The sequence below is a fragment of the Chanodichthys erythropterus genome, chromosome 8, assembly GCF_024489055.1.
Source record: "Chanodichthys erythropterus isolate Z2021 chromosome 8, ASM2448905v1, whole genome shotgun sequence".
In the NCBI taxonomy this organism is placed as follows: domain Eukaryota; kingdom Metazoa; phylum Chordata; class Actinopteri; order Cypriniformes; family Xenocyprididae; genus Chanodichthys; species Chanodichthys erythropterus.
The window spans coordinates 23,054,765-23,079,266 of NC_090228.1; the positions used below are offsets into that span (position 1 = coordinate 23,054,765).

A 24,502-nucleotide genomic window follows, 5' to 3' on the forward strand; every position below is an offset into this window, starting at 1 on the left:
AATCGTTGTCGCGCAGAGGTATTAACATAGAGCGCAAACATTTACAGAGAGAGTGCAATTGGATTTTTGATATTAAATGCTTATATCCTCTAGGTATGAACGAAGAATTGATTCTCAATTGTTTTTTGAAAATTTATCTTTTTTTCTGTAAATTTACATTTGTTAAGTCATTTGCTTCAAGATCATGTCTTAATTATGTATTTCAATTGTCAATCATGTTATGTAGTTTTTTATTATTTATACATGTGTCGAGCTATTGGTTTCAAGATCATGTATTTCAACTTTTAATTGTGATTATTTAATTTAGTATTTTCTGTGAGAATTAAGAATGACTATGTATACTTGGATTTTGAAAATATGAAAATCATGAAATATATATGTTTTTTGAAATTTGTTGTATAACATTGATTATGAGTATTTTTATTTACCTTTATGGTGTTAGTATTTGAGGTCCAGCTTTCTATAATGATTATGGTAATAAGCTTATTAAATGTATACAGGTGTATGCTTGGAATCATGGCACTGATGAAGGGTTGATCCAGAAAACGTTTGTCACTTGGCACTTTTTGTGGCCTCTGGATAATAAATTAGTTTGAGCTTTTTTGGCTTTATTCTTGTGTGCAGATAATTCATGCTTTTTTTATTTGAAGTTATCTTTGGATCTACGCACAACCAGAAGCTGTATGTATGAGTATTTGTTTGGACTGTGATCTGGCGAAACGCTTTTCCGGTTTCCCCAGGAATACAATAAACCATGAAGGTCAAGGAGCTGGAATTCTGAAGATCATTCTTAGTAGAAATTAGATCATGAATAATGACAAGAATGTGAGAATCTTTCCAAGGCTTAAAATCTACGTGAAGGTACTGAGAGGTTTATTTTTGAAAAGATGAAAAAACATGGAAGAACTGCTAATACAAAACTTGAACATCCACCAAAACTTGCATGCCTGGGATGAAGAATCATTACAAGGTAGACCAATAGACTTAGTCAAGGTAGAAACCATATGCAAATTGACAAAAAAAAAAAAAAAAAAAAAAAAAAAAAGATGTTGGGACAAAAACAAGGGAATGGACAATAGTTTCCAATTTTGGCACCTAAACATCTGCTGCTAGTGCTCAGCATAATTTAGGCATTCACATTGCCCAAAGGCTTACGAGAGCCGCAGTTAGGGAAAAGATTCTGAGATAAGAGCATATTTATTTTTTAAGAGCTTTTGGGCCTCAGTTTGACATATTCCTAAAGTAGCACATCAAACTGAGAAGAACATTACGCTAGAGTGGACAAGGGTGGTGGCAGCTTCACACTTTGGGGATGTTCCTCTGCGGCAGGGTCTTGGAAAACTCTAGGATAGAAAAAAATGCATGGTGCTAAGTACGGGAATCTCCTGAGGCAAAGACTTGCTGCATGTATGCAAGAGGACAGAGAGTTCAGTACGTCCACCTACAGGACAGTCACCCCAAACATACTGGAACATGCAAAAGAACCACTGTAATGGCTTAAAGCCAAAAATGTAGATGTCCTCGAGTGCTTCACTTAAAGCCCAGATGTCACTCTAGATAATTATTTCCAACTAGAGCCTGAACAGTTTTGCCAAGAAAAATGATTGCTTGATGTCAAGAACGGTTACCAAAGGTGTGTTCTACAAAGTGTTAAATATGTGAAGCAGTAATTGCAATAAATTAATTTCCATAATGTGAAAAATTTCTGACCGAAACAGTATAGGAGAAAAATAATGATGAAAGTTATACTACTGTGTGATATTTTAGTTTTTCTCACCCATATGGCCTTGATTATGGCAGCCAAAAATTTCAGAAAAACCTGTGCAGTTCTGTAAACAATTAAGTTTTTTTTTTTTTTTTTTTTCAACTGCTTACACAAAAAAAATCTTTACTTTGTCACACAATTTCTGAAACCTGGCACTCAAACACCAGAACCACACACCAAATCTGCAAAACCATACACTAATTCTCGGCCTTTGACTCAGTTTTCAATTTCATAAAACACTTTTTGCAAAACACAACACACAATTCTCTATGTAACACACAAAAATCTAACAGGAAGTATCTTGATTTCCTTTTTCAAACACAACCATTGTTTCTGTCCAACTGCACATGGTTGATGTATTTCATGGTTGATGTTTTTCTACTGTGTAATACTGTATTCACAACCACAAATGCTTACAGTAAAAAAAAAAAAAAAAAGCAAGAGATGTGAAGCATTTTGCATTTTGTGTGTGCAATTCTTGGATTTGTGTGTAAAGTTTTGAAAAAAAAAAAAAGGGTGTGTGTGTTTTAAGGGTTAAGCCAGTGTCAGTGTATGGTTTTGTTCCACTGGAGTTATGCATTATTTTTTTTATGTGAAGACGTATAGCTGAATAGAACATCAGTCCCTTTTGGGACTTAAAGTATGTAACACATTCACCTCATTCATACATTTAAAACACTCAGACACATATAGTATATGCCAGTGCAAGTTAAATGAAGGAGAATAAGAAGAATGGTTTTGAAATTTGTTGTAAATGAAAAGTATCCCATGAGACTCACCCTCAAGCCTTTCTAGGTGTATATGACTATCTTCTTTCAGACAAACACAATCGGAGTTATATTAACACTCTGAGGTCTGACGGTATCGCCGGCGATACCACCGTGGTTTTTTTCTTATCAGTGTGAAAGAGACTCAAAATACTCCGTCAATGTTGCACATACAATTAAGAGTTATACACCATTTTAATCTGTGGAATATCTTCTTTCATTTGTGTACACTCAGAGTAAAAACAGAATTTTGTGCTTTTTGTAAAATAAAGAAAACTAACATGATGCGTGATTTCTCCTCTCCCTCTGAACGAACTCCAATCTGATAGTTCTCAGAAAATGAACTGTAACTTAGTGAATACTAATGACAAAAAAATTACACTTATGTCTAAAAAAACGTTAAGATGTCAGGTTTTAAATCATGTAAGTCAAATCGAAAACAAACCTTCTTTGTTAATGTAATCTGTATGAAAAGAGAGCCATGTCAGAAATCCGTGATTCAGCTCATTATCTGCTAATGCGGCCACGCCCACGGAGCCAGCGCTATTCAGACGCTAATTCAGTCAATACATGCATTTATTATCTCAATCGTGTATTTATTGTCTTGAAAAGTGTTTATCTGGATGTAAAAGTCATGGTTAGCGATCTCTAGAAGACATGCAGTTACTTCCTGTTTACTTGTCTTCTACAGATGAAGTTTAGATGAGTTTTTGTTTCTTTAGCGCCCTCCTGCTGCTGTATGTATTGGAAACTCCATTCATGGAATAGCCTCTTCTTCTTTTAGATGAATTTGTGGACTAAAATGCACAGAGCGCCCTCCGACTTCAAGGATGAATTGAAAACACCAGCGCTCATAGTAATGACAGTGAATATTAAATAAAAATAACTCCTCTGTATAGAAAATTGACATAAGCATATGAGAATCCAATATTTCTCCAAATGTGCATGCTTTTAAACTAAAAGCCTATATTCAGACTCTTTGCATCACAGAAATACATTATATTTTAAAGTATAATATAAAACCATTACTTTATATTGTAATAATATTTTTCTGTATGTTTCATATATCATAATGAGCTTGAGACATCACAGAAGGTTTTTTTCACAGCCCACCTGACTGAAATGCCTCATTAATATGCAAGTCATTTCAGCTCATTACTATCCAATTCTTTTGTCTTCTCAGGTGAGAATGGCCCATTTTCAGTGGTGATGTTTTTCTACTGTGTAATACTGTATTCTTGGCAACCACAAAGTGCTTACAGTAAAAAAAAAAAAAATATTGTTAGAGATGTGAAGCATTTTGCATTTTGTGTGTGCAATTCTTGGATTTGTGTGTAAAGTTTTGAAAAAAAAACTCTAGTGTGTCCAATACCCTAAAGTCTTATGAACCAGTGTCAGTGTATGGTTTTGGCCTTATTTCACTGGAGTTATGCATTATTTTGTTTTTTGAAGACGTATAGCTGAATAGAACATCAGTCCCTTTTGGGACTTAAAGTATGTAACACATTCACATGTTCATACATTTAAAACACTCAGACACATATAGTATATGCCAGTGCAAGTTAAATGAAGGAGAATAAGAAGAATGGTTTTGAAATTTGTTGTAAATGAAAAGTATCCCATGAGACTCACCCTCAAGCCTTTCTAGGTGTATATGACTATCTTCTTTCAGACAAACACAATCGGAGTTATATTAAAACATATCCTTGCTCCTCCAAGCTTTATAATGGTAGTGAATAACACTCCTGATAGCACTTTCCAAAAAAGTGCATCCATCCATCATAAAAGTAATCCATACGATCCATTACAGGGGTTAATAAAGGCCTTCTGATGGGTGATGGGTTTGTAAGAAAAATATCCATACTTAAAACTTATAACCTAAACTAACTAGCTTCCAGCAGATGGCCTGCACAAGTTGACTTACACCAAAAGAGTAACATCTGACGTGATGTATGATGTAGGATGTAGGAGTAGCATAAGCTTAGATGCTGCTTGCGGTTCAAACAAATAGGGCTGGGTAACAAACTCAAGCTCCTCCTCTCTTATATCGAAATCTTCCGACATTTCTCTTTAAAAATTCTAGTTTAGACTTCTAATATGTGACCTGTGTTATGTTTTGCTCTATCCTCTGCGCTTCTTCGTTTGTCAGTGTGTCATGCGTCAGGTCAGAGGTTACTCTTTTGGTTTAAGTCAATTTATGTCTGCTGGAAGCTACTTATTTGAGTTTATAAAGATTTAAATGTGGATAATTTTCTTATAACAACCCATCGTTTTGATTCAGAATGCCTTATTAAAGGTGGACTCGAGTTGGGCCGATACCAACAACAAACGTGTAACCAATCAGCATTAGGGGGAATACAAACTCTTGTTTGTATTAACTTTTGTGTACTGTATGTTCTTTTTTTTTGCTTCCTTGTCGTTTGTTCATCATCTGCGCTGTATTTTTCATGAAACATTTTGTTGTGCGTCAGCTGTGATAAACAGACATCCACTCTCGCATTGCGTGTGTAAAAGTGGCCAGATAGTGAGAGTTTTTATTGAAGTGTGAGTCCCAGCAGTCCCAGAATACATTGTGGTTAGTTCAGTGCAAAAATGTATCCAATATGGTGGGCAAAGTCAAATGATTATTTTGGTTATATGCTTGAATGTGTGGAATGAGCTGGTTCAAAGAACTACAACTAAAACAAATGTATCAGTGCAGTCTGGGTCCATTGGTAATTTGATATGACAAAACAACAAATACAGAATTAATGACTATGCAAATAAAAACTAGTTATTCTGGTTGTGTGTCCTTTCTCAATATGTCCTCCTTTTTTGTTTTTCAGGTATGATGTCGACTCCAAGAGCTCTAACCTCTCAAAACATGTAAGTCTCAGAAACTGCTCCATGTTTCCTCTCAGACTCTATACACACTTACTGTGCGGATCTCCTCATGGCCATTGTGAAGTTTAGTATGCCATCATACACACTCCCATAGGAAAACAGTCTTATAGTGTTGTAATCAGCAGGTCTATTTATATGAGAAAAAAGAGGCAAATGTGGGTTAATAGAGATATGTGATTAGAAAAGCTCTCACAAAGAGAATGGCATGATTGAAGCTGTGTTTTGTTGCTCAAGCGGGTCCCTGAGGTGTCATCTCACACAGTGATGATGGTTTAAGTCAAGTCAAGTCAAGTCACCTTTATTTATATAGCGCTTTTTACAATGCAGATTGTGTCAAAGCAGCTTTACATTGATAATTGGTATATAATTTTTCCTTTTAAAGAATAGTGTCAGTGCAGGCAGATCAAAAGCACTGTTGAATAAATCTCAAGGATACTGTTGAATATCAAATGTCAAGTCAAATTAAATTCAATTAGGGCTGCATGATTAATCGTATTGTATCACGATAACGATATCTGCTTCTCTCGATTGAGTTTAAATAATCGTCATGATATTGGCCCGCTCTATGAAAATGAACATAATTTGGAAATATTGGAAGTAATATTAGGAATTTCGCTGTTTTTTCTTTTGAAGTTCTTAAAGGTTTTACCAGTTTTCATAATGTTGATCAGCTAGAAATGATTTTTCTTTGCTTTACGAATTTGCCGGGAAATTTGAATCTGGTTTGTCTTATTGCAAACGAATTGTGTTGTTTTTAAAAATCTAATGTGAATACATATTACAAATTTACCATCTAACGAAGTTATCATAGTTGGTTAAATTTAAGTCTTTGTGCCACCTACAGGCCTTTTGGGTGAAGTGTAGGTTGGTAAAGAACTTGCAAGATAGCCATAGTTACATTACTCTTTTGATAGCATAAACATGATTAATAATCGTGATTATAATTTTGAGGAAACTGTGGCACTGGCTTTCGTGTTGATGATGTCTTCACAATGGATGATCTATTCGACTCGATCTCTGCTGATACAGGGCTGCGTTGTGGTCGTGTCAAGGCACCGGTCCTCAGTCTCATCTGGAAACGGCCCCGAATCCGGTTGACTACGGTAAACCTCGGGATAAACAGAAAGACTAATATTAGCGTAGATGCCATTGTTTTTCTGATGTAACAAGTACATCTGGTGTTATAGGAAGTGTTCCCGGTTCCGGCTGAACTAATTTATGCAGCCTAATAATAATAATAAATGAAAATATAAATATATAATGTGTTATGTGTATGCCAGGTTAAAGAGATGCGTTTTTAGTCTAGATTTAAACTGACAGAGTGTGTCTGCATCCCGAACAATGCTAGGAAGGTTGTTCCACAGTTTAGGTGCCAAATAGGAGAAGGATCTACCACCTGCGGTTGATTTCGATATTCTAGGTATTATCAGCTGGCCTGAATTCTGAGATCACAATAAACGTGAAGGACTATAATGCATTAAGAGCTCGCTTAGGTACTGGGGGGCTAAACCATTTAGTGCTTTGTAAGTAATTAACAAGATATTAAAATCTATACGATGTTTAACAAGAAGCCAATGCAGTGACGACAGAACTGGGCTAATATGCTCATACTTCCTAGTTCTAGTAAGGACTCTAGCTGCTGCATTTTGTACGAGCTGTAGTTTATTTATCAAGCGGGAGGAACAACCACCCAGTAGAGCGTTACAGTAATCTAACCTTGAGGTCATGAACGCATGAACTAACTGTTCTGCATTCTTCATTGAGAGCATATGTCGTAGTTTAGATATATTTTTAAGATGGAAGAAAGCGGTTTTACAGATGCTAGTAACATGGCCTTCAAATGAAAGATTGGTATCAAAGAGCACACCCAGGTTCCTAGCTGACGACGAAGACTTAACAGAGCAGCCATCAAGTGTTAGACAGTATTCTAGGTTATTACGTGAAGAAGTTTAGAGTACAAGATGCAAATTCACTGCTGTGGTCCCATCTGTGCTCGTCATGGGATGTGGCCATAATCATTCTATGCCTTTATTTCTTTTGTGCTTCAATCAATCATCCAATTAGTCAACCCAAAAACTCCCAACATCCTACCTTCCATCTGGCATCAATCAATAAATCAATCAATCAGCTAATACTCCCGCCTATGAAATGTCAATTTCTCATTTAGTCAGTGCATCCTTCCATCCATCCATCCATCCCTCTATCCACTTTTCAAGCATCATTTGGTGATCAATCAATCAGTCAATCCATACATGTGTCTATCCAGCTATGGTAAGGTAAACTTATTTAAGTGCCATTATATTGGTAGCTTTCTACAAATCTAAAGAATTAAATTTTCAAAGGTTCACCTATGACATCAGGCTGCAAAACTATTTTGGTTCTAACTGGAACCTTTACTTTTAATTCTATGGCATTTGCAAGGCAAACTAACAATAGTATGGGGTCATTTATTGCTGGTTAATTCAGCATTTGTAGTGCAGGAGACTGTGGTTGTCCATCAGTGAGGCAAAGTTGAACTGCTTAATGAAACGCATCACAACATTTACCAATCCAGCCGCTCAACAACACCACTGATCTAAACCAGCCGCACATTTCTCTGGAAACCTGCTGTATCCTAGGGAGAGCTCCCAAGCATCTGTTCTGCTATTGTTTCCTGCCGTGATCATGTGGACACACTGGCTGTAAAGAGACAGATAAACTGATCTCTCCACACATCATGCACAAAAGTAATTGAAAACACCCTCAGTGACTCCAGTGTACAAACAGGTTTCATCCCTGAAAATTACCACCTCCAAATTATCTCCCAAATCAGACATCCTGGTGCTTTACTCCCTTCCTCAGCCACCCAGAAATCAATATCACCCTCTTCCACCCTGACTTATAAATACAAACACAGCTTGTCCACTCCCAAAGGGAAATTGGTACTGCATAAAACCATTACAGGATGTGTTGACATGCGAAGAGCGACATACGCTTTGTCGTCAGGTGAAAATTAAGAGAAGCGGTAGCAGGGAGAAAACCACACATACAGGGAAAGAAACCGTGAGAGATGGATGGAGAGGCAAAGAGGAAGAGGAGGTCGTCTTTATAAAGTTTATAGACAATAAATATAGATTATTTGTATTCATCTTCATGAATACAAATTGCAAGTTGAGTAGCCAGCAGTAATTAGATAAGTGGTAGGACTCATGGGAATATCTGTGTCAGTAAAAATGTAGCATTTCATAAATAGAGGATGAACTCAGAGAGAAAAGACTAGTGTCTAAATTAGTGACAGTCAAAATATACTGCAAAGCATACAGTAGCTGCAAGTAGATGTTCAGTACATGTTCACACCATTGAGATTAGGATTAACCAATGATCAGTTAATTTTGTCTAATTTTTTAAGTAAATCATCTTGCTAAACCTGTTGTCATTAAAGTGGTGCACTTCTCTAGATTGAGTCATGGGCAGCTGCTTCAGAGACTTAGAATTACATGAAATAATCTCTGGGGTACCTCTGGGTTGAGTGATAGGCCCCGCTCTCTTCTTGATATACACAACTTTTCAGTTTAACACAGGATATTTGATGTGTAAAATTGAACATAATTTAATTTAAAATGCATATGCATGTGTAGAACTGTACAGTATGTCCCTCAGTTGTTCTATGTTTCTCTTGCTGTTTTCTGAAAAAAAGGTCCCCTATCTGTTGGCCAATAGTATTACACTGAAATTATGTCTTCAAATATAAATACAAACACACTTGGAGCAATTGGCCTTATTCATATTATCTTGATGTCTTATTTTAGTTTTCTCCTGGATTTTTATCATTCTCCCTCCATCACTGCACTTTCCACTGATGCACATTTTTATTAAATATAGTTTTAATATTTAATATTTAATAAAAATACATCTGTCATGTTCAGCATTCGGACAGCATATGTACAAAGAGTATCACCTACCCTTTAGTAAGCTGCTGTTTGTGAAGGTCAGTGGGGCAGAAACTTCACAGCTCTGCCAAGAAAATCATTTGAATTCTAATTTTTTTAAGCCATATATTGTGCTTCACTTCAGATCATTTATCAGTGACAACATTTCAACATGATGTGTGAACAGTTTCAGTCCTTGAAATAGTTGTTTTGATTATATTATTGGCTTTCATAGTCTTTTTTTGACAGCCCTAGTCGTCATTCCCTTTCATTATGTTAAAAAGAGTATCCAGTATACTTTTCAACTGTGGTTTAGGAAAGCCCCCTCTATTTAAGATAAATCTTTCTACACCATACAGTAAACTTCTTGAGAATTATTTGCATGTGGCAGCTGTCTAGGAGAGAGATTTTTTTTGCTCCAGCATGGCAGTGTCCTTCTGGGCAAAGTTAGGTATATTAAAAAAAGAGTCTACTGTAAACTAAACTGGCCTATGCCAATCCAAAAATGTAACTCCACACAACCAGGGATGAGAGCCAGACTCCATCATCTAACTAAAGCGCTTTTGTGTTTGAATGGGAGAAAATACCCACAGTCACGTCCCAACATTTAGTGGAAAGCCTTCCCAGAAGGGAGAAAGCTGTAAGGGAGGGCCAACTCTCCTTAAATGCTTATGATTTTGAAATTAAATGCTCAACAAGCACACAGGGCTGTGGTGTTTTGGTGTACACAATTTTATATATAGTAATAATATCGGCCATGTACACACTGCAGTTAAATTTGGTTGTCAGTGCTTAATCCTGTACTGTACAAACATAGTTTAGTCATTTACGGGAGTGACAACTGCATTCTACAACCAAATGAAAATGCAGTTAATGACGATGGCATTTCCAAAAATTCTATGTAGTGTGTATGGGATATGTCTATCTTCCATATGTGCAGTGTAAGAAATAATATGGAAAAAAGCTAGCCTTGACTCATTTGTGTTGCCAAAGCTTGCAAAAAAAAACAACAAAAAAAAAACAAGAACAAACCCATAATAAACCTAAAAAAATCCAAATGCCTTATATTTCAAATAAGACCAAAATATTGCAACCTACATCTTCCGACTTTAATAACCCCATAAAGTTGAATGCTTTATGAGCCAAGCCAAATCAAGCCCAAAAACACTTATAATAAGTGGACATGGCAATATGGCAAGAGCGCGCTCTGTGAAGCAGCACTCACCTCAACAACACCTCTGTCAATAGTGGCTTAGTTAAACTGTAGAACATAAGTCTTTGTTCGCTGTAATATTAATTTGGTGAGAAATAGTGGATGCCAATCATGCAAGACGTCAGAACGCTGCTGTGGATGCCAGTGTCAATCTTCAAATTTTCTGGAGTGTGTCGTGTCCTGTAAATACAGAATGATAATTTAGGGGATTTACTTCGTAAATGTGGTTGTCACTCCTGAAACCTCACAGTGTGTATGTGGAAATAGTTTACTATATAGTTATGTTCAGAATGATCAAACTAATAAATCTTATCTTTGCTCTGGCCCAGTGATTACAGATAAAGCCGAAGAAACCTCATAATACTATAAATAGACAACATGAAATGCTGATCTTTCATATTGCTGTTAAAAAATGCCACCAAATCACTTTTATTTTCTCTCTTTGCAGGATTTCCTTGGCCAGGCCTTCTGTTCATTGGGAGAGGTGGTGGGTTCCCAGGGTAGTCGTATGGAGAAAAATCTTGGGTAAGAACCATTCTTTTTGGTTTGTTTCCTCCATCTTTGCATTCTTTGATAGAATCCCATCCTCATGTATCGCCTAACAATCATATAAATGGTCTGCTCATTTGACTGAATTATGAGGCATTTTAATAAGTGGGGTAACTTCATTTTACATGATAGTCAAACATTATCTTCTGGCTTGAAGCCGATTTCAGTTGCTTCCAGGTAAGTTTGAGATTAGTTGAGCAAACTCTGGTTCACTCAAACTAATCTTAAGGTGAATGCGTTTTTAGCGGTGTTTCTTGCCTTAGTAACTTACTCTACACGGCTAACCTGCTCCGTAGCTTGTTTTATTCTGGGTAAGAGACTGCAAAGTCAAACAGGACCAATCAGCTGTGAGCAAAGTCAGACATATATCTGATGCAATAAAGCCACTCCCCCTGTAACTCTCACTCCAAATTAAAGCAGTTTATACTGATACATATTTTAGAGACAAAATTGCCTGTTTTGCTGCTAATTATTATTTATTATATTTTATAATTGTATAATTCATATAATATATTCATATAATTATTATATAAACTGACCATTAATATTAAACTTTGCACCCCCTGTATGAAGGGATGTGAATTACAGTATGTGGACAGAAACTGAATTATCGAAACAAGCCTTTAAGTTTCGAACTTCCTTTTATTATAAGTTGCCAAATCTGGTGTCATGGAGCATTTTCAAATCTATTGTTGAAGAACTGTTGAAAGATTTATCTTTTAAATGTTTCTTGGCCAGTTTTCTTTCTTTGCTCATTAAATGTGTTGTTTAAGCTTAAAATGCATGGCTCCAAAAATGACAGTGTAGTGATTACATACAAATACAGTACAAATGTTCCTATGCAGAATGTATATGATGAAAGAAATGCTGGGAAATCATCAGGGGATTCTAAGCAAACTGCGACATTGTACAAATTTTTTTGTGTTTAGTTGAGGGTATAAAGTTCATATCAACTAATGAGCTGCTGTTTGCTATTGCTGCTCTTTAGTCTGACATTGCTCATTAAAGTCTTTAGTCCACCTCATCTGCACAAACAAATCTTTGAGCTTCCTGTATCCTTACCATCGAGGTTGTATTGTCATTCAGCACCTGAGCTGAGATCAGTCAGCTCAGGTCAGTCATTTTTCTTCCTGACTGAAAGTCCATTTAGGTTCTGATCTGAGTCTACATTATTGTACCTCAGCTCTCAGAGAGGTAAAGGCCTGCCTCACATACATTTCCTCTGTGGCTCGATTATCAAAGCAGGCTCATTAGATTGTCAGTGGGAGTTCAGTGTCTCGGTGCGTCTGGGGGTCCCTGCACTGTTGCTCCATTAGCTAAGCAAAGCCTCATGCCAGCATGCTCATTACATCCAGCTAAAGACAGACCACTGCTGTTGATCAAGAAAATGAAGAACAAGGTGATTTGAGGTTTGTACATCCCTGCTGTTTGTAGTACTTGTAGCATTGGTTGTATTTGCAACTAATAAAACACAAATGTCCACCTGTTGAAACCAGACAGGTGAAGAAATCAGAGAGACTAAAAGGGAAAGAAAATGACAAGAAAACAAAAACCTACCCAATTAGAGAACATTTTGTAAACCGTTACTTTAGTCTTCTTCTCAGATATCTCACCCATCCCTAGTGAAACATTTATTTCATAAGTATACTAAAATACATATGTCTATGTACTAACTGAAAATGCACTGTAAATGTTATTTCATACTTCCATCAGGCACAAACTTAGTACACTACATATTAAAATTGTAAAGTAGTATACCTTTTACAAATGCACGAGGATGCCCACTTCATAGCCCCAATGACATGTCCATGCTCACTCAGCCCAAGAACTAGCCTCAGCCATGGAGGCAACTCATCTTATGATCCTGTAGATGTATGAAGGCCATATATAGACTTTAAAAAAAAAAAAAAATATGGACGTAGTGTCTGTGACATCACCCGTAGATTTCTAAAGAGCATCTTTAAAGCGAAAATGAGGCCACTGCCATCTTAGCTGCGCATCACCACACGTCACTTCCAGATAACTGAAAATAGGCAAAGAGGCAGGAAGTGGTTTGAACTGAGGTGCTGAAACCACGCATGTTAACAACAGGCAAAAGAGCAATCTATCTATCTTAGATACTATCTAAAATATTCATAAAGATAACTTATATCATTTGAAAGTTCTAAATGTTTACTGTCAATATACAGTGTTTTTTACAATATAGATGCTCCAGCACCAGTTATTGTAATTTGTGTCAGGTATGTGCAAATAACAACATGAAAAATCAAACGGGACTTCATACCTTTTATAATGAAATAGTGATCGTGAGATGAATCCAATCCGTGGCATTTGGGTAACATGTCCATGAGTGTCCACTGAAATACAAAAAATAAATCTTCTATAAATTATGCAACGTGAGCAGCGTTTATGTTGTAAAACCGTATATGATCGTATATATCTCACAAACAAATGAGCTTGTATCCAAAGTATAATTTTTCATAACTAAAACTGCTGCATTTTGAAAAATTATACTAAATAAATTATATTATTATCCAAGCAGTGCTGTCGGAGTTTTATATCCATTGTAGTAAATCTCAGGAACAAAAATGCAGGAATGCAATTATTTTATAATTGTATACATTATTATTTTATAATTGTATAAAATAATCCAGAAAAAAGCACAAACATGGCAGAGATGCCAAATTCAGCGGCTGAAATTAGCTGCTGAGGTAAAATGACACTCACAGACACAGACCTGTCACTCAAGTGGCCACGCCCTTAATTATGCAGAACTTTAAGGCTTAATATAATTTAAAACGGATGAGTTATAAAAAAAAAAAATCACCCCCCTCAGATTTGTCATGAAGGGCAAAATTAGCCCTATAGACCAAAACCACAATTTGACCCAGGCTGTAAACATGTTTTTTCTGCTGTAAAGTTGGCCATTTTTACATGGGACTCAAATGAGATTCTGCTCTCTTTTGGAGCCTGACCCTAGCGGCCAGTCAATGAATCGCAGTTTAAGTCACTTCCATATTGGCTTCAAGAGAAACTGTGGGAGGTTGCTGCTTGAGGCCATATTAATGTTTATCTGTGGTGATTGATTGTATGTTGTCATATCATTAAACAAGGCCACTGTATGAGTTCTCACCTAAGACTATGGCACAAGAGACAATATTGAGACATAAGAGACATTCTGTGTATAGATATTTGTTTGTTCCATCGCCCCTTAAAAGTGTCTGAAGTTTTATAATAATATGATTTTAACATAGGCTGTAGGCTACAGTATGTTTGTTCAGTGAAGGGGGTGGTTTTTGTATATATTTTTTTTTTTGTATATTTGATAAGTCAGTCTATCCTCACCTTACTTTCACACGCTGTGAAATTGAATTAATCAACAATCTGTTTTGCTGGACTTTTGTTAAACAACCAAACTCGCTAGAATGCACACTATTGGGAATGTGTTGCTGATTTGCCACATTTCTCAGAAGGAAACCTTTAGAGTCTAAAAAACTCATTGCAGCTAAGGACACGAGTCTCATCTTATATTTCAAATCTGAGAATGATGAAATTATTTTAAGATGATGCCATGTAATTTTTTAGATTACACTTTTTGTGCAAACCAAAGAAAATGTGAGGTATGAATTGAAACATCTAGTTTGTTTCTGCTAACAGGTGCTGTAAGGGCAGAATTTCCAAACACAACTTTTGCCTACAGCACAAAAGTTTGTTACATATTTTTACTAAATATTTTTTATATAAAAATTACACTTCTAACAGATAGAGCCTATAACAGACCGGCGTGTATCTAATAAATTATTCATTCAAGAACATTGTGCAAGTTTACTGCAACAATGGAGACTGCAACTTTACATACTTTTGAAAGTCCAGGGTTTAGTTGATCCTGGAAAACGCTCGTTGTCACAGTTGTAAACATTACGGCTTTCTGACGTGACGGGGGTTTTGCATCACTGCATTTGTTTATAGACGGACCGTTAAAGAACACGACACGCGTCTCCCGGACATCTTTTAGAATTCAACAAACCAGATGACGACTTAGAAAATCCTAAGTATTTCCAGTTAAGTGAGCCATATGCATCAGACGTTCAGACAACGATACGTGGGTGTGACGTCTGAGACTGAGACTAGTGTATTCTAAATAGCCTACACTCCAATGCACATAATGTACTAATACACTTTTCCCATTAATGTTAGCCTACTTTAATGCACTTTGAAATGTGGACTGCAGCTCTTTGGGCTGTCAAAATATTATAATTTTTTTTTTTTAATTATTAAAATTATCCTGATCGGTCATCAAAAGTTACACAATATAAACTGTCAAATAAATTCATAAACGTTAACTGCATGAAATGTAACAACGTAATGCTAGATGTCAAAGCGGCAAATCATTTCATTGCGTTTTACATCAGGAGCAGTACATTGATAGGTGAAGCGTGCAGAGACAATGGGCAGAAGAATGTTACAGATGGTTTTATTCCATCCGCATGCACTGAAACACAAGCAGTTCTGCACGTTCACATTCTTCCAGCAACAAACGGAACTGTCTGTGTTTTAGTGCACAAGAATAAAACTAATGTTATGCCAGTTTATGCAACTGCTTCCTGCAGCATTAATGAAAGATCATGTCACGTAAAAGGGAAACAAAGACGATATTTAATGTTGTATATGCTGGCTTTATTTTTTTAACAGCTTAAAGTTTAACACACTTTCATGTTCTGTACAGTACATGCCATTTTACATTTATTTTTATGCACTGCTTACTGTGCCTTTATTGAGACTTTTCTCTGCGATTTGCAGTCTTTAAATACATATAAAGTGCTGTCATTGATGGAAAAATCTTTTTGCTTATAGTATTACTCGTAACAGTATAAAAAAAAAAACACAAAGTAACCCCAGTTTTGCGTTATGTATAACTGCGTGGCGGCGCAACTGGTAACACAAGTGTTCTTGTGTGCCGGTGACCCGGGTTTGAATCCAGTATTTTCTACATTCAAAGTACCTATATCTGTTCCCATTGTCTCACTGATATTCTCTGTATAAGTGAGCTACTGGTATACTGGGGGTGTCTGTAAAATATCAGTAAAAGGGAAATTGCTAGCTGGGCCATTACTCATAATGATTAATTTAAAAGCACACAATAATGATGCCATTAGCACACTTCAAGTTGAATGCCATTGCAATGTGTTTCTTACCTGTGAAATTTCGCTGAATTTAGCTAATGTGACCACACCTCTAATATTTGGTGTTTGTTCAAATAAGAACCCTAAATGAGCAATAGTAATACATACCTCAGCAAACTTGAATTATATTTTGATGTAGCTGTACTATAATGACAAGGGTTACAAAAGCTGTTTTGGAGCCATTAAAACATGGCGAAATCCCACACCTGCGCCTGAGGCCTAACGGGGGGACCTTTAACAACCCTAATGACTGTTAATTACAGCTAATTACACAGTTCAATCACCCCACCAATCGCATTTGGAAGACGCTGCATGAAAAGAAAAAAATGTTGCTATTTCGAGAGCTGTTGTGTTGTGTGAGATGCACTATTCTGTTTCTAATGTGTATTTGAATAGTCTGTTGAAAGACTTCTGAGTTAGTCTGTACGTCAATCTAAATGAGTGCACTTATGTTCAGTACATGCATGTGTGAGAGGCAAGTGTTTGCTGAGAGCAATACATTCATGTCTGACGATGCAACCTGACAAATGTTGTGATTTAAGTGATACGAGTTATTAATAATTTTATGTGCCTTATTTTTAATAGTTATATATATGACCAGTCATGGAAAGTAGGGACACAAGTCGGTTATTCACAGATTCTGAAAGTGTAGTCTCCAAGCTTTCCAATGATTTGGAGAAGTTGTGGCCATTTGAAGGTAGGCACTCAAAAAAGCTCAAAGGGCAGAAAATGACCTAAAGATTTTGCAGTTCTCGCCTGTTCTCACCTGCTGGGAGTGACAATAGGGCTCATTTACATCTCATTTAGATAAGCCATACCCCCTGTAAAGCTGCATGGTTGCATAGCAACGACAGACGCAACGGGAAAAATCGGACCGCATACTATTAATAATAAAGGATAATTTGCATTGTAAATGTCAGTAATTTATCTTTTTTGACATTAGAACTTTTTGAACAGCATTCTTTGATAACCGTATAGTGTAACACAGTTCGTAAATATGGGAAGAAGGAGGCGGGAACCGGCGAACATTCCACAAAACTTTAATGTAAAATAAACAAAGAACAGAACGAAAGTAATGCCGGCAGACCCTCACGGACGTCTGCCGGCCACACAAACATAATAAAACATAAAATAAAGTCCAGGCCTGGTCCTCTCTCGTCCTCCACGGTAGTCGCTCCTCCTTTTATGCTCCCGGAGCTCCTCCGTGAGGGACTCAAGGCCGGTGCGCCTCCCAGGTGACGCTCATTATCACTCGCGCCACCGGCCTCGCGCCGTTCCCTCACGGCTCTCGCCCGCCCTGGTCGCCACATACCCCCATCGCCCCTCGCAGGCCGGGGAGTACTCCCGAGACTGCGCTCTACTCCCCCCCGGGGCCTGTCTCGGCGGCCGCAGCACCTGGGGGTAAGGACAGACGAGACGAGAGAAAGGAGACGGAAGCAAGGGGAGCGACAGGACGAGAGAGGGGAGAGAGGAAAAAATAAAAATAAAAAAATTCTTGGTCCGGTTCCCCGACACACTGCCGCTTGGTCCTCAGCCTGCCGAGAGGCTCTTCTTCGCGGTGCCATGCGGTGGCACTGGATGCTCGGTGGACGGCCCGATCCTCGACCGCCTCCTGGCGGCCGGCGATGGCTCCTCCGACTGAGGGTAGCCGGCTGCGAGTCCCCCGTTCCCTGCTCCTCCCCTTTATGGCGGACGGCAGCAGGCTCCGGCCCACGGCGAACGGCGGCGACTTCTCCGCTCCCTCTTGGACGGCAGCCACCCCACCTCGTCCCAGGGGCACGGCCTCGAGCTCTCCGTCCCACCTTTCACAAGGCTCCAGTACCACCGCCTCGGGCAGACTCTCGCGGTCTTCACTCCCGCGCTGCCCGAACTCCGCAGCACCGCGATCCCCCTCAGCAGCGAGGGCTCTCCGACAGCATGTTCCTCATTCCTCCCGGGTTTCGGCACCAATGTAACACAGTTCGTAAATATGGGAAGAAGGAGGCGGGAACCGGCGAACATTCCACAAAACTTTAATGTAAAATAAACAAAGAACAGAACGAAAGTAATGCCGGCAGACCCTCACGGACGTCTGCCGGCCACACAAACATAATAAAACATAAAATAAAGTCCAGGCCTGGTCCTCTCTCGTCCTCCACGGTAGTCGCTCCTCCTTTTATGCTCCCGGAGCTCCTCCGTGAGGGACTCAAGGCCGGTGCGCCTCCCAGGTGACGCTCATTATCACTCGCGCCACCGGCCTCGCGCCGTTCCCTCACGGCTCTCGCCCGCCCTGGTCGCCACATATAGTCCTGATTTAGACTTCAGTTAGTGGTTAGACCTGGTTTGAGTCAAAGGATTAAAAAAATCCTGTACATTAAACTCTTCAATACTTTTACTTTTGACTTATAACGCACATTTTACAGCTACGGATACTTTATACTTTTACTTATGTAGGAATCTGATAAATTTACTATTAAATTAGTAAATCCTTGTTAAGAAGTAGTAACTGGCTAAAATTATTAGCGTCACATTCGATTCAAGAATAGTAAGGTTTACATGAGCTAAGTCATTCACACCAGTCAATTCAAGCAGTTGAAGCGTTATTCAAATTAACATGCTAACATTACCATCTAAAAGCCCATTATAGTAATGGGGGTTTTTGGCAAGTCATACCATGCTAACGATTACAATTAAAATGACAGTCCTGAGCTAGCTAATAACAATAGACACATGAGATAACGTGTAGCCTACGTGTTCTTAGAATGAACACAAAACGACAAACTTTGATGTTTATGGAAACTCACCCCATAAGAAACAGAAAAGATCTTGTTGCCTCCAATGAAATAAGTTGTTTGGGCACACTTTCTCTTTGTCGGGATCTTCTTTGTGGATGTAACCATCTCCGAAGTTTGCACTATGCATCTGTTTGCCTCTAAATGTCCAATAATTCGCATGTCCTGCCACTCTTTTTCCGCAGCTAAAGAATCCAGCCGTATGTTGTACTTCAAAACATTTTCAGTGTAACGGCCACGGTTCAGCTCATCTGCAATATTCTTTGCGGCGTCCATCTTCATTAAATTTTGATATCAGCTAGAGCCGGCCAGAGCGTTGCATACTAAGTAGCCACGCTTCCCTTGGAGGGCGGTGGCTATAACAAAAGAAACACAAGCCGGCGTATTGTTATTATTATTATTTTTTATTATTATTATTATTATTATTTTATTATTTAAGGCTATTTTCTATTCATTAAGATATTGATATAGAAACTGCAGGTGTCAAGTAATCTTCATTCATAATGCTTCACCCATTGCAAGCCTTTGCGCTCTTTAAACTGTCCAGGTGCTGCACTGCTTCTGCTCTTGCTGTTGACTGCCGCTGCATTTGTTCCGACAACATCATGTTATTAACAAACATTTAGAAATTTCATTTTTGAAATTTGTAAATCGATTCGAAACAGTAGAAAATAGAATCGCAATTCATATGTGAATCGTTTCCCCCACTCCTAATATTCATACTTTAAAACTGAATAAATTTATTTGTTTTCACAACAGTTTTTGAAACTCATTCTAAGCCATTTGAATAAATGCAAATTGAATAAAATAAAAATTAATTAAACTGTGTAATCCAAATAGATGGGCATTTTATATGCAATTCAAACATATAAATCTTTAATTTAGGCTTAAATAATTTTGTTTTGAGTGCCTTGACCAATCAGATTCTATAGTTATATACTGTATATATTTGCTGTTTTTAGAGATTTATTTCAGTCCTTTGACAGTAGGCGTAGGCGGTCACTGTTGCGCTCTAAACATCAAATATGTTGGTATTGGCTGTGATGTTTTCAGTGTGGACAGACAACAGTCACTGAAAACATGACACAATGTGCCTTGATACAACACAGCGCTGTGCCAAGAAGCTCTGGGAAGAATTAGAGTTTGAGTGATGAGCTAAAGGACTGCCAGTAATGACCGTTTGACTATCATATCCATTCCTTTCTGAGAATATGAAGTAAGGGTCATTTCTTAAATGCATTTCTATAAAAAACTAAGATAAAAGAAGCAGCACTTTACGGTTTGATTTTAATGATACTTGTTATTTCATTCAGGTCTCTGCCGACCGAGGGGAGAAAATTACGCACGCACAGACAGAAAAAAAAAAACAGCCATTGCACTGCTGTGTCGCCAGTACTTAATTACCTTGCTCACTCAAGATGCTGATTGCAAATGCATGCATCTTGATTGGGACTTACAGGAGGGACTAAATGTAGAAAGAAAAAAAAAACAACAACAAAAAAGTGGTAGAATGAAAGCATTTCTGTATTTGTTTGATTCAAGAAAGTCTGTTTTCCAGCATCCTGGATGCTCTTGGGTGAAGTTTAAAAACGTAATATTAGAAATGTTTTCTGGCTTACACTGAACATCAATTAGCTTTATAGTTTGTTAAAATAATAATTATTAATAATTCACAACAATGATAATAATTAACAATAAAAATTAATAATGATTCACGGTACGATTTTTTTACCTTTTTACACCATGATGTTACAATTTTTTTTGTTGAATTTAAACTTTTCTTAAATGGTTTGTTTTGAAGCTACTTTGATTGGCTGAGATATTTGATTGGAAAATTGGAAAGTGAAATACATGTATTCTGGCATGTGTCATCTGCGTAACTTGACAATTATTTTGCTTTCTTTGAAAAGTAAATGTGTGTATTAGTATGATGGTTAAAAAAAACCTATACTGTATGAATAATAATAAAATGCATTTTAATGAATTATTTAGATGATTTATCTTGTTTATTTTGTATGTCCATATGCTCATTTTACTTTTTATAATTACCGGTATATTAAAATGTATTTTTTTATGTATATATTTTAAAAAGCAAAAAGGTCCCTTTTGTACCTTGCATAATAAACTTACTTATGGTTAGAAATTATAAAGGTACAGTATAGAAATATATAATTGAACTGCATCATTAATCTCCAGTTACGCCTTAGTTGGATTCATAGTCAGCGCAGAATTGTACAAGGCTCTCAGCTTTTAAATCTTTTTGTTCAACATGACCAATTTCAATATAATGTTCCACTTGAAATACAAAAAAAATCTAAATTACTCCCCTGAAATATGTATGAGATGACATCTTAGTCATATTTATTAGATATCACTGCTGGGTCCCTCTTTCACCCAGGTTGGGGTTGTCATGGTGATGACAGGGTTTCTCACACTTCATGTCTTCCATTTGGGCCAGCCTATGCACACTGTAATGTTTTCCAGTTCTGTACAGCAAAAACCTGTATTTATGACATACAAAGCAGAGTTCGTATTTGCTGCATCATGATTGCCTCTTTAAAATTTTCTTGTCATGCAAAAATTTTTTGTTACTCTGCAACTGAGCTATAATTAATAAACTAATCAAACTTACAGTAATTAACACATTTTTATCTAGTAATCTTGTGCCAATCCCCACTCTTACTCTCAAAAGTTGAAATGTTAGATATAAGTGAAGATATAGCGCATTATGAAGCAAATATGAAAGCTTGTTTCATAATTAAAAATGTAGGGATTTATCACTCAATTTGTTCATTAGATTTGGTGCTTTAGTAACATTTATTATTATTAGTATTAGTATTTGAATATGGTTAAGTTAGTTCACCCAAAAATGAAAAGTATGTCATTAATGACCCTCATGTCGTTTCAAACCCGTAAGACCTCCTTTCATCTTCGGAACACAGTTTAAGATATTTTAGATTTAGTCCAAGAGCTTTCTGTCCATCCATTGAAAATGTATGTGCAGTACACTGCCCATGTCCAGAAACGTAATTAAAACATCATCAAAGTAGTCCATGTGACATCAGTGGGTTAGTTAGAAGTTTTTGAAGCATCGAAAATACATTTTGGTCCAAAAATAACATAAACTACAACTTTATTCAGCATTGTATTCTCTTCCGGGATCCTTTCCATTGAATTGATTTCATTGAATTGATTTCATTGAATTGATTCCATTGAATTGATTCCATTGAATTGATTCCACTGAATTGATTCCATTGAATCCTCTCATCTGTCGGCGTTGGTAATGCACTTTTACGTCGTTGTTTTTGGCGATTAGGACATCCGCGACATGCACACTTACGCACCATTTTAAAAAATAGCTTGAATACAGCGTGCGTCTCCCTCAGACTGTAAACGAAACTCTGGCGCACCAGATAACACATCAGCAGTGTCTTACGTCAGCAGTGCGCTGCAGTTCACTAAGGAGTTGTGAACCCGGATGAACAACAGACCCGGAAGAGAACACAATGCTGAATAAAGTCGTAGTTTTTGTTATTTTTGGACCAAAATGTATTTTCGATGCTTCAAAACTACTGTAAAAAACTACAAACAATACTTTGATGACGTTTTTATTACGTTTCTGGACATGGACAGTATACTGCACAAAGCTCTCGGACTAAATCTAAAATATCTTAAACTGTGTTCCGAAGATGAACGGAGGTCTTACGGGTTTGGAACGACATGAGGGTGAGTCATTAATGACATAGTTTTCATTTTTGGGTGAACTAACCCTTTAAGCTGCTTTTTTGAGGAAGCATTTACATTCTTAACATTTTTTGTAATAATTATAAAGTCTTTGCTTATGTTAATTTTGATTAACCAGCACTGTTAATTCTGACATTTAATCAAGTTGACAGCACAGAGATTTAATCAGAAAAGAACATATTTGAATCATTAATGTTGAAATTTTTTTTTAAAAATTGTGGGTTCCATTTATCTAATACTAGATATTATCCAAATCTTAGAAAAAAATTAACTGTGACAAATAATCAGTAAAGTTAAATAAGAAAGTCAGTAATTACATGTGCATCTCAATAAATTAGAATGTTGTAGAAAAGTTTGTTTATTTCAGTAATTCAACTCAAATTGTGGAACTTGTGTATTAAATAAATTCAGTGCACACAGACTGAAGTACTTTAAGTATTTGGTTCTTTTAATTGTGATGATTTTGGCTCACATTTAACAAAAACCCACTACTTCTATCTTAATAAATTAGAATACTTTATAAGATCAATAAAAAAAAAGATATTTTAAACAGAAATGTCTGGCTTCTGAAAAGTATGTTCATTTCTATGCACTACTTGGTTGGGCCTCCTTTTGCATTAATTACTGCATCAATGTGGTGTGGCATGGAGGCAATCAGCCTGTGGCACTGTTCAGGTTTAATGGAAGCCTAGGTTGCTTTTTTTTTCTATGGGGTTCAGGTCAGGCAAGTTTGCTGGCCAATCAAGCACAGTAACACTATGGTCATTGAACCAACTTTTGGTACCTTTGGCAGTGTGGGCAGGTGCCAAATCCTGCTGTAAAAGTCAAGTCAAGTCAAATTTATTTATATAGCGCTTTTACAATTGGTAATTGTTTCAAAGCAGCTTTACATATTAGAAGCACAGAAAAAAAGGGAAATGGTTAAAAATAAGCTGTACAAACAAGCGTGGTAATATGTAACATATACAAGATGGTGCTACATTAAGCCAATGTCGGCTGACTCCCAGGGGTGGAAAAAACCCTCTAGGAGAAAAACCCAGCGTGCTAGCACTGGGAAAAAAGTCCTAGGAGGGAAAAAACCCCTTGGAAGATATACTGTATATAATATATGTAAATGGATATGGAGATCAAAATCTGAATTATACATTTTTATTATAGAGATTAAAAATAGATTATATATAAATATATGTAAGCGGATACGGATATTAAAAATCTGAATTATAGATGCAGCCATAGCCCAGGAGACAATGGGCCTACAGATCCAGTTATGTTGTAGTCAGGTCCAGACATAGGTTCTCCATCTGATCTGGATATGGCCTGGATCCAGCACCCGGCAAACCTCAGGATAAGCAGAGAGACAGATATTAGTGTAGATGCCATTCTTATTCTGATGTACAGGTATATCTAGTGTTATAGGAAATGTTCTCGGTTCCGGCCGACCTAATAATTGCAGCGTAACAATCCTTTAACGGATTTGAAAAATGTTAATGCATTGATAATGTGTTATGTGTATGCAAGAGCAAAGAGATGTGTTTTTAGTCTAGATTTAAACTGACAGAGTGTGTCTGCTTCCCGAACAATGCTAGGAAGATTGTTCCAGAGTTTAGGTGCTAAATAGGAAAAGGATCTGCCGCCTTCAGTTGATTTTGATATTCTGGGTATTATCAACTGGCCTGAATTCTGAGATCGCAATAGACGTGAAGGACTATAATGCATTAA

The 24,502-nt window shown here is 37.1% G+C and overlaps 1 protein-coding gene and 1 long non-coding RNA gene across 5 annotated transcripts in view; one reads left to right on the forward strand and one right to left on the reverse strand.

The window, feature by feature from the left end:
• LOC137024619 (copine-8) overlaps positions 1 to 24,502 on the forward strand; it is a 196,533-nt gene that overhangs the window by 58,877 nt on the left and 113,154 nt on the right. For 3 of the 4 annotated variants that reach the window (XM_067392368.1, XM_067392369.1, XM_067392370.1), the window contains 2 exons: positions 5,358 to 5,397; positions 10,985 to 11,061. In XM_067392368.1, coding sequence (XP_067248469.1) covers positions 5,358 to 5,397; positions 10,985 to 11,061 — 117 coding nt within the window. Of the gene's footprint in view, positions 1 to 5,357; positions 5,398 to 10,984; positions 11,062 to 20,352; positions 21,343 to 24,502 lie in introns of those variants that run through there. The other variant, XM_067392371.1, reaches the window with a different exon arrangement.
• LOC137024621 (uncharacterized) lies at positions 11,626 to 12,907 on the reverse strand. Its single transcript, XR_010895725.1, has 3 exons — positions 12,844 to 12,907; positions 12,643 to 12,704; positions 11,626 to 12,457 (listed from the first exon to the last, which is right to left on the reverse strand). It is a non-coding gene; the product is annotated as an uncharacterized lncRNA (long non-coding RNA).